Source organism: Pocillopora verrucosa, chromosome 13 (genome assembly GCF_036669915.1).
Source record: "Pocillopora verrucosa isolate sample1 chromosome 13, ASM3666991v2, whole genome shotgun sequence".
In the NCBI taxonomy this organism is placed as follows: domain Eukaryota; kingdom Metazoa; phylum Cnidaria; class Anthozoa; order Scleractinia; family Pocilloporidae; genus Pocillopora; species Pocillopora verrucosa.
Window position 1 is genome coordinate 17,612,613 of NC_089324.1, and position 13,745 is coordinate 17,626,357.

Here is a 13,745-nt window from a genome sequence, read left to right on the forward strand (position 1 = left end):
TTTGTTTTTTGGCAACACCAACACATCTTCCACCAAAACGTATGCCGTCCATGTAGTTCAAGAAACTGTCTAACTCGTTTTGTTTATTAAAGAATAAAAAACGTGTTTTTGAAGAGACTAAGTGTAATCCTAGAAAAACGAACACGATAATTCTTAATTGCAAACAAGTTCAGACGTTATTGACTTTGTTCGTGGCTTTTGTTATTGCTTAGCTCAGTTTTCTTGTCTTCGTAGATTTTGTTACCTTTGTTAACTAGTCATATTTTGTAAGCGAGACTTTTTCCCCTATCCGATGAAGTATTGGTGTAATACTTGTATGTAATACTTGAAAGACCGTATAAATGTCTGTCATTTTTGATATACCTGCTTTGTAGTCTCTGCATATACACAGTCCCAAAGATTAGTGAAAAATTTTAATATTTATTTATCTTAACAAAATAGGAAACAAAATTAACAACTGTGTTTTACACTGTGTTTTGAGTAGGTTGCCATCTACTGACTCTTTTCGATGCTGATCATTCATTAATCTTTTTATTTGATCATGTTTATCTTCAGGAAAAATTCCTGAGCTCAACAACAGTCCTTTGTCATTTCCTAAAACGCTTGGCTGCACTCAAAGGTTTAATCTACCCAAGCACGTAACATCAGTTTGTCATCAAGGACTGTTTGAGACCCTCCCTCGACATCTAAGTGCGTAACTATAAAACGGTTGGGTGCGTTTCCCTAAATAAGTAAAGTACATTAACGCCATATTATCTTCGATAATGAACCTTTATGTTCAGTCTCACAAGGATTAGGGATTAAAACATACAAAAATTTACATTGTAACTGAGACACACAACTGTCAAACTAGCAATCTTTAAGATATTTTCTTTGACCTCTTTCTCTCTAACTGAGGTGAGTGATTGTTTGATGTTTTTTTATAAAGTCTCGTTTCCAAAAGCCTCTCGTTGCAGGTCTCCAGGGGCCTGGAGACTTTATTCTGAACGTTCCAACCAACCTTGGTCTGAGAGGTGAACTCCGAAGTGGAAAAACCCGTTTACTAAAAGGAAAAACTTGTTTACTAAAATCGAAAACTGGTTTTCTGAGAGGAAATGCCTTTTTCTTCGTTTTTGTTTCCGGCTGAGAAGGTTTCGATGAATCGGAACCTAGCAAAGGTATATCCGGGTTCTTGTCGGGAAGGTTCAACTGCATCAAAGAAACCTGGTGCGGATTCACCACGCTGATTGGCTGGCCCCCGATCACTCCGTTCGGCGCCGTCACCCCAGCCCTGTGATTGGCCAGATTCTGTAACTGATACATGTACATCAAGTGATCGTTCATCGAGGCATCTTTGATTTTCTGTCGTTCTTGTTCTTCTTGTTCTGCATTGACGTTACCTGATAAAAGAAACAATTCAGCAAAACCTCATGACCTGAAATATCCGTTGAATCATCCGTTGGATTCGCAGCTAACTTTTGCAGCACTTTGACACAACTTAACGCTTGGTTGATAATACACCAAAAAAATAACTGTTGATCTTCTTAAGGTTGGCATTCATATCATCTCAGGTCCAAAGATAAGATTTGAATCATTTAAATTTTCAAGCAAATCATGGCAAGATTTTTACAGATTACGAGTTCACTTCCACAAGCGAAGACTATGACTGAACAGACTGGGGTGAAGGGCGTTACTCAAGGGAATAAAGTATTGGAGGTAATGAACCGTTTGTAAAAACTTACTTTCACCTCTTAGAAAATGAAAACCTCACGCTGATAAATTATACGAGCTTGAAGAAAATCTAAAAAAGCTTTTGACATTTACTGATTCCAAAAACTATCCTCGATTCCACTTAAATGTTATTCACACCTCCCTACAATTTCAATTTTTAATTTCTCTGGATGGAAATGGAATGCTTACCCAGCTCCTCTTGTAATATCTTCGTTTGAAGTTTCTCATCTATTTTGTTGTCTTGATCATTGAGCAAAGGATGTATTATATTATTTAGCGCCGACACAGCATCAGAAGGAGCGTCTTGACCCTCGTCTCCGGCTAGTTTATTCATTTGTGGCGTTACTCGAAATACATTACCGTTAACTGTATTGTCGTCCATAGTGAGAGAATCTTGGCCGAGAGAAGATAGTGACGAGGATTGATAATTCACACGTGGGCGAGTTGGTGTACCATCATTCAGATCTTTTAAGAAATCTTCCATGTTCATTTTCCCCGAATTCTTTGAATAGATGTGCAAAAGACCATCGTCTGATGGCTGAAGCCTTCCAGAAAGCGCATCCTTTAGCTTTTTACTCAAATATTCTTCGAAATCACTTCTATTATTTTTTAAGAATTTTCTTAACATTCGAAGAAGATATTTCTTTAGCTTTCGTTTAAAATCACGCTTTCGCTTTTTCACTCGGTGACATCGTCTGTTATGTAGTCCAAACAGTTTGCAAACTTGTTCTTTTCTTTTTGAACTAAAATGTTTAAAGTTGTTAAGAATATCTTCCCATCTAAGTTCAAAGCCTTCTGGCTGTTCAACGTGAATTTTCGGGCTATCATTGTCCTCTCCAGAGCCATCTTTGATCTTTTTCTTAATTTTTTCGAACATTTGACAAATTTTTGTGTTGCGGTAGGCTTTCGAATCACACATTTCAGATGTTTTGTCATCATTATAATCTTCTTTTACTGGATTGTCCTCGTCATTCATGTCGTCGTCATCATCATCGTCATCGTCACCTTCAACATCGTCATCATTATCGTCGTCATCATCATCAACCTTGTCCTCGTCATCCTCTTGTCCTTCAGCGATCATTCTCTGTAAAGTTTCTTCATCAACGCCTAAAATAGACTGGATCTCTTTGGCCAGGGTATCCTTGTTCGGTCCTACAACATGCTGTAATTCCTTGGCGACTTTTTTGGAGGTAATAATTTTCACATTTTTCCGTGGATAGCTGATATGGTCCGGAATGTGAACAGCCAACCATTTACCTTTGCCATTTTTAGGATGGAATTCTTTTATCTGCATGTTTCTGGTGTCAGTTCCCCGGACTGCTGAATCAGGAAATACGACAACTTTACTCGGCTCGATCTTTTCACTTGTTCTTTTCAAAGACTCTGTCACTTGCCTTGTGGGCCCTGTTCAGAAGGCAGTTGAAATTTCCATGCACGAAAAAAATGATATTAGAAGGTTTAAGGTGACACAGTTAACAGAAATCACTTTAGATGATACAGACAAAGAGTCTGAGTGACGTTTATGGTTAAGTGTAAGAGAACTTACCAAAGTAATCTTAAAAATTGAACTAAGATAAATGTTGCTAACGACTGTGCTTAATTCTTATAAAAATATTGTCATAAGAGCTTAGGGGCCAATTTGTTTACTGTTGATTGTTTAAGAGCTTCCAGTATAGCAAAAAATATTAATTAGCCGCCAACATGAGTAAAATTCCCTTTCTTCACTGTTACAATTTTTTTGCGTTTGAAAAAAAATATCGCTCGACCTAGCTGAAGCCTCACTACTAAAAGAGCTGTCCACGGTGCAAGGTAATTGTTTGATGTTTAAAGAGAAAGACAGATCAAGGTCCGAAGATTAACACGAACAGTTGTGATTGTAGGAGTTTAACTGTAATGACATAACGTGTTGAGTCATTTCGTTGTAATAGTCCGTTGTAGTTGATAGTTAAATAAATTCACATTGATTCAGTGTTAGAAGATTGGGTACCTGAGGGTGCGATATGGACAGGGTTAACGTTCCATGTTTTATGACCGTTGTAGTGTTATATCGTAACTGAACGGTCTTCAGTTCGTCTAGTTAAGGAAAAATGTTGGTAAAGGCGACTTTACTCCCGCAATGACAGAATGTTTTAATGTTGCTTGAGGATTCCACTGTGTCGATAACATTAATTTACTTTGTCGCTTCAAAGCTTACAGTTTTAATGAATATCAAAAGAGACATTTTTAACAACTCCTACAGCGTTTCAATCAGTACGTTACTCGGGCACCAGCTGTAAAGTAGATAGAGGTATGCACTCCCTAACTGGAGAGGTATTGAACACTTGTCTTATACGATAACTGGCTACCAAGGTGTCCACAAAAGACATTCTAACTGAATGCCTCCGTGAAAAACTCCTGACCCTGCATAATGCCGGCTCAGCTCCTTTCTGGTTTCAGTCCTTAGCACCATATCGAATTTTTTCCAAGAATTTCAAACCCTATATGCTCTTGACACCGTATTCCGGTTTTTTTTTTCCACTTATCCTGCTCCTTACAATTCCGGGGAGTTCAGATCCCGTAGCTTTTGGCCTGGGGTATTCTGGGTATTCTGTTTGTAGTAGATCAACTTCACCCGGACTCACAAGGCTGACCTGCTGCTGACCAATGGAGCCCAGTTTCTTGCTAGTGCGCGGCCAGTTGAGTAACATTTCAGGACTACCTATAGAGTTTATTCTCATCCACTGTCTCTCCATATTGTTCTCCGCCGCGGTCTTCCTTAGTTCTTGAGTTACATCCAAGTCTAAAAGTAAAGTAAACGCCTTATTTCCAGAAATTACCAGAGTGGGTGTCATTCGAACTTATTGTCGGGCATTCATTTCATGTTCCTACGCTTTTTGGGCTGAGAAAACTTCTGAGAAAAAAAAATGAAGAGCCAAGAACACTTGAGAGCACTTCCGTTTGCCTATAAAGATGAAATTCTTTCTTTGACAAAGTGCATGTAAATATTGAGAAACAGGTGGAGATGAACGTAATATTCAGATGCTTTCTTTTATTTTTATCGGTTGATTTTAGCTGCACCTGCCTTTAACCATCGATTTTTTTCAAGAATAGTTGAATTAAGGTACGATACATAAATATTACCTTCATCATTGTTAAAGGCTTGTTTGGCTGCTTTCCTTAATAACTGGTCGTCCTCTAATTGTATCCTAATGTCTTCAGACAGTTTATTGGGTCCACCGCTCGGTAACACAAGCAGACCCGTTTCACTACTCTTAGAAGTAGGTTGAATCAATCCCATCTTTCCTATTTGCAGGCCATTTTCCTTGAAATGATGGCGATGCCTGCCAAGTCGCTTGTGACGAGGTAGGAGAGCGTTTTCTGCAGGGGGCTGCCGGCTTCGAAGAACGTAAAACGTCTTTGAAATGTGCCGACGTAAGCCGGGAGTTTCCGTGAAACCCTCGTTCGACAAAGCATCATGGTCGACTAACGCGTTGTTTTCTTTGAACGGCTTCAGACTCATGTCACTTGTAGTTTCCTGATCCACGTCATTATGGAAGTCCGGGATGTATCCTTGTAATTCTTGACGAGCTGGCCACGGGTAGGTCCTTTCTGCATCCTTATTTGATCTAATCTGTTCATCATATTCGTTTCTCCCTGACATCTGGTCAGCAGACGGCACAGGAGACACCGGAACGGTATAGGAGATACTCATCCGAGATTCAGCTTTCACCGACGCCTTAGGACTCTTTATCTTCTTTTCGATGTCGTTGCCTTTGTGAGTCCACACGAAAATAAACTTAATAATGCAACTGACATGCTTAACACGATTTTCTTTTCATCGACGGAAAACGAAGTGCAACATTTTATTCTCGTCAAAAACGGAGCAGCGAAAATGTATTCTGAGAAGCACATTCATGGATCAAAAGTGAGCGATGAATTTGAAGTGCACTGTAAAATCAAACGGGTTAGCCACGTGCATGTGCCTTGATTCAAATTTGATTATTTTTTCAAAAAAAAAATGAAAAAGGAATTGACCAATTAATATCAAGGGCTTATTGACAAGAGTGTGCCGAACTCCTTCAAAACTAGTCGGTATCTGTGCCAAAGATAAAGTTTAGGAAAGACCAGCTAGACTCCAGGATATTACAAAAAAACTCCCCGACTATCTGGCAATATATTCCACTCGTTGTAATTTAATTTTTCCGTCAAATGCTATTTGAATGCAGCTGTCTGCAAAAAGAAAACTGCCAACAAACCTCTAAATGAACGAAAATGAAGGAAACAACCGACGGCCGGTAATAAAAATGGTGAGAGCGACAGATATGTAAGTAGCACGGTTGAAAGCCCGAAAAAAGCTGTTGATGGGGTTTAGGGTTTGTAGTGTTTGTTGTTGAAGATTATTTTGACACTCGTGAGTAAATGTAGTTCAAAGCTCATTACCATAAATCCCACCTGGTGAAGGTATTACTATACGAAGCCAGTTTCATTGGTATATTCGAAATTTCACGCAAAAAAACATATTTCAAAGAAGAAATACATTTCAAAATGCAGTAGGTAAGCTGGCCGAAATAGCAATGCAGATATAATCATGCCTAGACTAAATGCCTCAAATGAGGCATTTGACGGATCATAAAATTAAAATATGAGCCGATAATTCTTTTTGTTCGAAATAGGAGATTTGTTTCAATAATTACAAGTGTCACAAATGGTTTGGTGTGATTGATTGTTGTTTTCAGTAAAATGCCTGTCATTGTAATCGTTGTTACGTCTATGTTCACGTGAGTTAAATGTCATGTTGCAAATCGTTTTCCGTTTACTGAGAAGTCAAGGAAGTCGTGTCCAAGTAAAATAGAGGAAGACAGAAGACTGAGTAAAATGGTAGAATAGCCAAACTACGCGGCCTTTAAGGATATTATATCATAAAGGTCACATCTCGCTTCTCACACATTAACAAACAACTAACCAATTTTCTCCACCAGTTTGCTTGCACGATCTTCAGCGAGGTCTGCTCCAGAAGCTAGCTCTTCTACCTTCCTCCCTTGGTTTTCAATTGCTGTGTTTGTGTCATCGGCAATTTTTTCAACTAAATTAGCTGTAGTAACGAAGAGTCAAAGACTTTTTAAATATATCATAATAAACAGTTTTCTTCTACGATAACAACAGGTTCGATGGCCAATTGTTCAATCATTTAAAAGAGAAGGAAAACTAATACCTGGTCTGGCGCACACCACCTAAAAAGCTGACTGTTGTACAAGCTGTACAGTACTTTCTCTACACAATCACGTAAGTTCATTGATTACACTTTCCTGCATTTTATACCTTTCTGATCTAGTTTCTTCTCGGCGGCATCTCCCACAGCAGCCATCTTTTCACTGGCTTTTTCAAATTTATCTTCCTCCTCCTTGGCATCAACAAGTTTTCCTTTGTTATCAATCGCTTTCTCCATGGCTTCGCTTTCCTCTTCAACTTTTTTGTTTTGTTGTTCAATAGCTTTGGCCATGTTCTCCGCTTTATTTTCTACTTCATCAGCTTTAAAAAGAAAAGAAGTTTTAATAACGTTATGTTAAATCGTAAAATCTCAAACAAGGTATATCAGATGCCTGAGTCAGGGTTGAAAAACTGAAAGACTCCGCTCTCTCCACACACCAGTATACTGTATCTGTGTTCAAAGGGAAGGTTTTAGCGACAGATTACGTTGATTCATTTGAAGATTTTTATGAACTTTTTTCATTTGCTTGATGGGCTCACGAAAGCCACGCGTATCAAAATAGGTTGTAAGTGCCGGGAAAACCACGTAAATGTTTTCTTTCTTTTCTGTGCAAACATGAAATCTTTCCCTCTACAAACTGAACTGCGTTTGTGGGAACTTTGCGGCCAATTGCTGAAATTCTGATATAAGTGCAACCCAGAGTTTTTGCTTTAAAGAAATACCAATAAAATTCATACCATTCAAATCAAAGAATATCGATTTTAAACGTTAATCTTAAACGAAGCAAAATAATATGTAGGCACCCCTTGCTACAAATCAAAGCTAAATAACAGCATTACTACAAACCTGAAAAGTACAATGATATGCCAAATTATATTTAATAAGATTTTAGCATCCTTTCTTTGTTATGCCGCAGACTTATAATTAAAAACAGTGTATATTCATCATCGAGAGGCGCGTGACAATCACAGCTTGCCAATCAAAGACCAATGAACTCCACCCGCCGTTCTATGGCTACAATAAACACCCTGCTATCAAGTCAGGATTTACTCAGACAGGTTGTGTTCAGAAAAACCACTAAATGGCAAAGTTGCAAGACGTTCTCGTGAATTTAAGCGACAAGCACGAAACCCTAAATTCAGATGATTCACTGCCTCTGTTATTCTACGCTGGATCTTAAAAATAAAATTAGAGCTGAAAGAAGAAAATCATTTCAAAAGCTGAAACCTTTCGCGCTAATCTAAATTTTGTCCTCTAAAACGTCCTCGCTTCACGAGGAAGCCCTTTTACTAAAGTAAATAGGTTTAAAAGAAAGTTCACAGAGATAATCCGCGACAGATACGAATCGACAGCGAAAACATTACCTGACATTTCCATCCACAGAACAACTGATACAAGTAGTAAACCCAAAAATCTGGCCATAGTTAACTTTGTTGATACAGCAGCCACAGGCAGTTGCTCTTCTTTGATTTTAAGTATGTCAAATGTCTATTTTTTGCCTTATTTCGCGACTGTTTACCCGCCCATCTGGGAGGGGAAACCTTCATAAGAAGTACGCCATCTATTATGAGGGCCAAGGAAAGTTTTGCTTGTCAGCGAAGGAAGCTGCAATTGGTTAAAAACCAGCTAGATGTTAATTATTCATAATGCTAATACTGCGCTCTAAATGTGACCTAATCCAGGTGTCAGTTTACCTTATGCGGAGACAAAAGGGGAAAATTTAAAAAACCAACCCAGGTGCGGTGGTTATTTAAGACTCATTTAGTTTATATAAATAAAAAAGTGAGAAATTTTGAAGGAAATGACCAAATAATCGCCGTAGACCGTACCATGTCTTCATAAGTAAGAACTCCGGTTTCAGAAAGCGCAGAGTGATTGAGAAGACGTCTGGTGCGATGTTGCTTCCGTGAAGAAAGATGTCTAAGTCAATTATCTCATCATAGTCATTAGAGGCAGCCGGGTACCATGTTTAAAGACCGAATTCATCAGGAGAAAGCGTTATTTCTCGCATGTTCTAAGGGAGGAAGCTAGATAACGATAACGTTACATGTGCTCTCGAAGCGTGACGTATTTCCGTCAGTAACGTAGCCTCTGATTGAAATATTTCTTTTACTGAAAAAGTAAACGTCTATGGTAGCCTTCGTAATATCAGCAACAATATAACAACGAATCAGCCCACAGATTGGTAAAACCATTGTTGCAGGTGAATGAAACGTGATAATTAATTTTCTAAAACACAGAGTAGTTAAGCAATCTGATGTACCTTAGGTTTGCATTAATGAAGAATGTTACCTCCTGCTTCAAAAATTATCATATTACTGGTCACAAGCAAGAACAGAGTATCCTTTTGAAAAAGGGGCCCAAAAAATTTAAAATGCCCTCCAATAAGCTCGAGGAATCGGTGATATAAAGTATGATATGCTCATACATCATATTATGATGTATGATAATAATACAAATATTATACAAACAAAATACAAACAAAGAGTGAAAATACCAAGCAATTCTACACACCAAAGGTCTAAAAAGTTCTTTATCCAACTGCTTCACATCTGCTCATCTCTCATAAGGCAGGAGAAGCAAAGAAGGAAGAGAAGCGTGAGCGCGCAACCGACCGGTTAAACAGGTTTTATTAAAATACTAATGTACAGTACAAGTACAATATCGCAAGATGTTTGTACCCCATTCACGCGTTATTGGTACTCTTTGTTATCCAACTCTACTTTAAGCAGTTGGATCATAAACCCCAGTTTTAGCTGGGGTATTGTTAGTCCTGTGATACTTTGAAACCAATCACGCGCATAAGCGAAACTTTTGAAAAATAATCGATGGATTAAAACGCTTGCTAATTGTTTGCAAAGGTATGCTATTGTGAAACTAATAAAGCTTGGTTTCTCATGACAAAAATTCGTAGAGTTAACCATACATACAACTGCTTTTACACTGGTTGTCTACCCCTTTCAAACGTAACACGAATTGCTTAAAGCATAACAACATAACATGATGTGAAATTAAAATATCGAGCACGGTATACTCCTACACCACACTTAACGTTTACAATTAACGTAATTAAGAAAAGGGGGAAAAACTTTAATTGTGAGAGATTGCACCTTGAACCAAACAGAGCATACTGCAGAAGAGGGATGAACATTGACAAGTGAAGCAATAATACGACTTGGTCAAAAACTACATTTTTTCACATTCACGTTCAATTGTTGATACTCTGTTTCAAATCGGTTGCACAAAGGTTGCGCTGGCTCGCATTGCTTTACGGATAGTGAATAGTAGATTCAGCTTTGGGTTTTGTTACTGGGCTGCGATGTGTACATATTTCATACTACATACATTGCATATTATTTGGTGATAATAAGATTTTTCATTACATCTCGAGACGTTTATCGGATTTTCCTTGGCAAAGAAATTGGATCACAGTTAGATTATCTGGAATTAACAGGTCTTCTGATCTTACTTTTAGTATCATACACCTGAAACTGCTTTGGAGCTATGATGTCTATTATCTTCAAGTGCTTTGAATCCTTTGTGTGAGAAAGTTTAACTTGCACTGGACCTTTTGATTTGATGAGTTTTCCTTTTCCTTGTATGATCTCTCCGTTTTCTATTTTACTTCGCAATTGAGAGGAGTCCTCCAATGGTTCACCGTTCAGTCGGATAAGCACTTTACCAAGCCCAACTCGAAAGTGACGAGATTTTCCAGGAATGGTGTCTTTTGAAGCTATAGCTGGTGTAAAGTTTGGTTCCATTGCTACCTTGTTTTCATAAAACTGAGCTTCAGCGGGGCTCATCTGAGAGATTTTTAGGTCTGACTTAGCTTTGAGAATGTTTGGAGAGGGTTTTTGGTTCTCCACAGGTTTAGGTAAGATATTCTCTTTGAGGGCAGAGGAAGGAGACATCAACTGATACCTTGAAAATGCTTGAGCAGCCATAGGATTTGACGTTTCCGTATTAAGAGGGAGAGGAAATTTGGGAAAAGGGCGACTTGACGCCATAAACCGAGCCATTGGATTATAATTGGATGGTCCCATTCTTGCTTGTGGCGATAAGCCTCGGGGAGGTTCTGGGTCTTCGTCTTCGTCGTCGTCGTCGTCGTCGTCGTCGAAGTTGTTTTCTTCAGTAGGTTCAGGATCTGGACCACGTTCGTCCCCTGTATCTTTCGACCCATAAATTTTGTCAGTGGTGTAGTTAGACGTCTCCTCGTCACCTTCATCTGTGTCTTCGGAATCTTTCTGTGAAAGGTTCTCTTGAGCCCCGTCATCATCACCTTCGTCTGGACTGGGGTCGTAACCTTTGTCGTAGTATCTGCTATATTGGTGTCTGTCATCATCTTCCTCATCCTCATCACCCTCGGTTCTGTCATCACGGGACCTGTTCTCGTCCTGTACTTCCGTGTCACGATCCAAGACCTCACTGCGTTGGCGTCCGTCTTCGTCTACCCACCGATGGGCTGGGCCGATCTCTCGTTGACCAACTGGGGAAACAATAGCAGAAGGCACTTGCATTTCACTTGGAATCATTGGTTGTTGAGGTTGGTCCAAATGTGGAAAGCTGGTCTGGGGAATTTGCATTTGTGGCTGAGCCTGAAGAGAGTAAAGCGATCGTACATCGGGCTGCTGATTGTTAAACAAAATCTGTTCTTCCGGCTCCGATGGTAGAATATACGACGGGTTGACAGACGGCGTTTGGACTTGAGGAACCTGAAAGGCCGGCTCCAAAACGTTACGAAAATTTGCCGTTGGCGTTGAAGGCAAATATTCGATGGGAGCAGATCCTAGCTGAGACATAGAAGAGGGAAATGTTCCCTGAGTGGTGAAGGGAACAACCGTGGGACTTGTACCTGTATAACCACTATACATTGGCAGCAAAACCATATTCGGTTGTTCACCAAATGATACCGATTTCGGGTTCACGGGTAGAAACTGTTGCTGCATTATCTCCTCCGATTTCCGTAATTGAGAAGGTCGAGAAAACAATAAAGAATCTCGTCTTTTAAAATTTGGGAAAAATTCGTCGATAGAGTGACCAGAACCTCTAAACAGGGGGCCAGAGAAATCATCTTGGGAGAACGACACAACATTTGGAGGAAGAAAATCATCATGATAAATCGAATGATGCATTCTGCGCGATTCATGCTCTACAGAAGGCGATCCAATAGAACCGTAAAGTCTCAAATCTTTATCTCGCAATATCTTTTCGTCATAATCTTTATCATTAGTTTCATCGTTATCATCTAGAGAAACAATGTGAAGTCCGGATCTGTGATGTCCTCTGAAATGCGATAAATGTCTGTCATTACCATGTGCTCTGACATTGGGATGTCCCACTTTCACCACTTTTTCTTCCTGATCTCCTTCGTCGCTGACTGAGTTAGTGTTTTTACTATCACCATTTTCGGACACAACCTCGTAAGCATCGCTTTTCTTCTGATTCTCTTGGATTTCAGGTGGTCCATTGTATTTCTTAACAGATTGCCCCTTCAGTACAGGTCCTTGATAAACTGAGGAATCGTCATAATTATATGTAGTTGGACTTCCTTTGAAGACATTGCCCTCGGCGGTCAAACTTTTTCCATGTTTTTCTATGTTTGCCATAATATCTTCTTCCCGGTTCCTCTTGTGTGTTAGGTCATCTCGGAGAAATATAATTTCCTGCCGTTTGCGGGATTTTTTGTCAGCAATGTTTTTTCGGCTATGGACTGTTTTTGTACGTGGTGGTGCATCCTGTAAGGCAGTTGCTAGAGTGAGCAGACCAAATAAAAATTAGTCACATAGTACTACATTGCAAGCCAATTCAGTAAACATCAAGCTCACAAAAATGGCCGGACACCTCGATGGCCAGCGTGTTTTCATTCTAATCCCCCCGTTGAAGCCTCGCGTATTTGCTCAATTGTAATAATTAACAACCACTGCACTCTTTCAACAAATACCGAGTTTTTCATCCAATTCTATCCATAGCTGTTATTATTTCTTGATTTTGGTGGTTAAGCGAGATCGCTGGCCCTAAATGTCAACAATTTAGCGCTCGTCACGCCCACTTCAGAGTTTTGTTTGTATTAAGTGCTATGACTTGAGGAACAAATGAGGAGTCAATTGGTTCCGAAAGCAAGCGAGTAATGTCCTTCCAAGCATATCAGGTAAATATTGTCAAGTTGCTGTTAAGTTTGAGGTAAATGAACACAATGCCATCATGCAATGGAAGTTATTAATAGAAATAATTTCCTTTGGCATTCAACCTGGTTAAGGCAACGATTCGCATATGATACTGCCTTTTAGTTTAAATACTTATTTTCCCCTTAATTTGAGCGAGATGGCAGAATAAAATTTCTCCTATCAAAAAAATAAATTTATAAATTGAGTAATTGGAGCCCGCCTGCGTGTTGTGTCTGAAACGACAGGCACAAGCAACTCTTAAATAATTTTCCGTGACGATGGCATTCAAGATTCACAACACAGACCTGTTAGGGCTGCCAAAAGAATAAACAATCCGCCAGTCCATCGGGTTCTGGACACCATTACTGCTCATGGTTATTACTTGCCATTGTTAGTTCAAAGCATTTCGAACATTTAGTTCTTCTACGGAAAAGAGTCCTATGGGACGGAGAAGGCCAACACTCAATAGATGTAAATGATGTAATTCGAAATGATCACGTGACCACGTTCCATAGAAAATGACCGTAAAAGCGGCAACGACATGGTAGCTCTTGTTGGTCCCTGTTGTAAATAAAGCTTGAATTAACGTTTAAAATTAGCGTTTCGCAGAAGGAAAAATATGCAAAATAATTTTATAGAACAAGCGGATCCAACAAATACCATAGTTTTTATGTACTTAATGG

At 39.2% G+C, this 13,745-nt stretch overlaps 2 protein-coding genes across 2 annotated transcripts; both read right to left on the bottom strand.

Moving 5' to 3' along the window:
- Positions 1-483: 483 nt before the first annotated feature.
- LOC131797437 (reticulocyte-binding protein 2) lies at positions 484-8,442 on the bottom strand. Its single transcript, XM_059115068.2, has 5 exons — positions 8,263-8,442; positions 7,009-7,218; positions 6,653-6,781; positions 1,900-3,114; positions 484-1,379 (listed from the first exon to the last, which is right to left on the bottom strand). Exons 1-5 carry the CDS (start codon positions 8,318-8,320, stop codon positions 889-891), a joined length of 2,103 nt encoding a protein of 700 aa, XP_058971051.2. The 5' UTR covers positions 8,321-8,442; the 3' UTR covers positions 484-888.
- Positions 8,443-9,518: 1,076 nt separating this feature from the next.
- Positions 9,519-13,506, bottom strand: LOC131797465 (uncharacterized). The gene is made up of 2 exons (XM_059115088.2): positions 13,368-13,506; positions 9,519-12,647 (listed from the first exon to the last, which is right to left on the bottom strand). The coding sequence occupies exons 1-2, from the start codon at positions 13,423-13,425 to the stop codon at positions 10,336-10,338; spliced, it is 2,370 nt and encodes a 789-aa protein (XP_058971071.2). The 5' UTR covers positions 13,426-13,506; the 3' UTR covers positions 9,519-10,335.
- Between the last annotated feature and the right edge of the window lie 239 nt (positions 13,507-13,745).

Coding starts and splice junctions, on each gene's coding strand:
- LOC131797465 (XM_059115088.2), bottom strand. CDS start 13,425: ATGGTGTCCAGAACCCGATGGACTGGCGGATTGTTTATTCTTTTGGCA. Junction 12,648..13,367: donor TCTTTTGGCAGCCCTAACAG/GTCTGTGTTGTG, acceptor TGCTCACTCTAG/CAACTGCCTTACAGGATGCA.
- LOC131797437 (XM_059115068.2), bottom strand. CDS start 8,320: ATGGCCAGATTTTTGGGTTTACTACTTGTATCAGTTGTTCTGTGGATG. Junction 6,782..7,008: donor GAAGAAACTAGATCAGAAAG/GTATAAAATGCA, acceptor TCGTTACTACAG/CTAATTTAGTTGAAAAAATT. Junction 3,115..6,652: donor CAAACTGGTGGAGAAAATTG/GTTAGTTGTTTG, acceptor CCTTCTGAACAG/GGCCCACAAGGCAAGTGACA.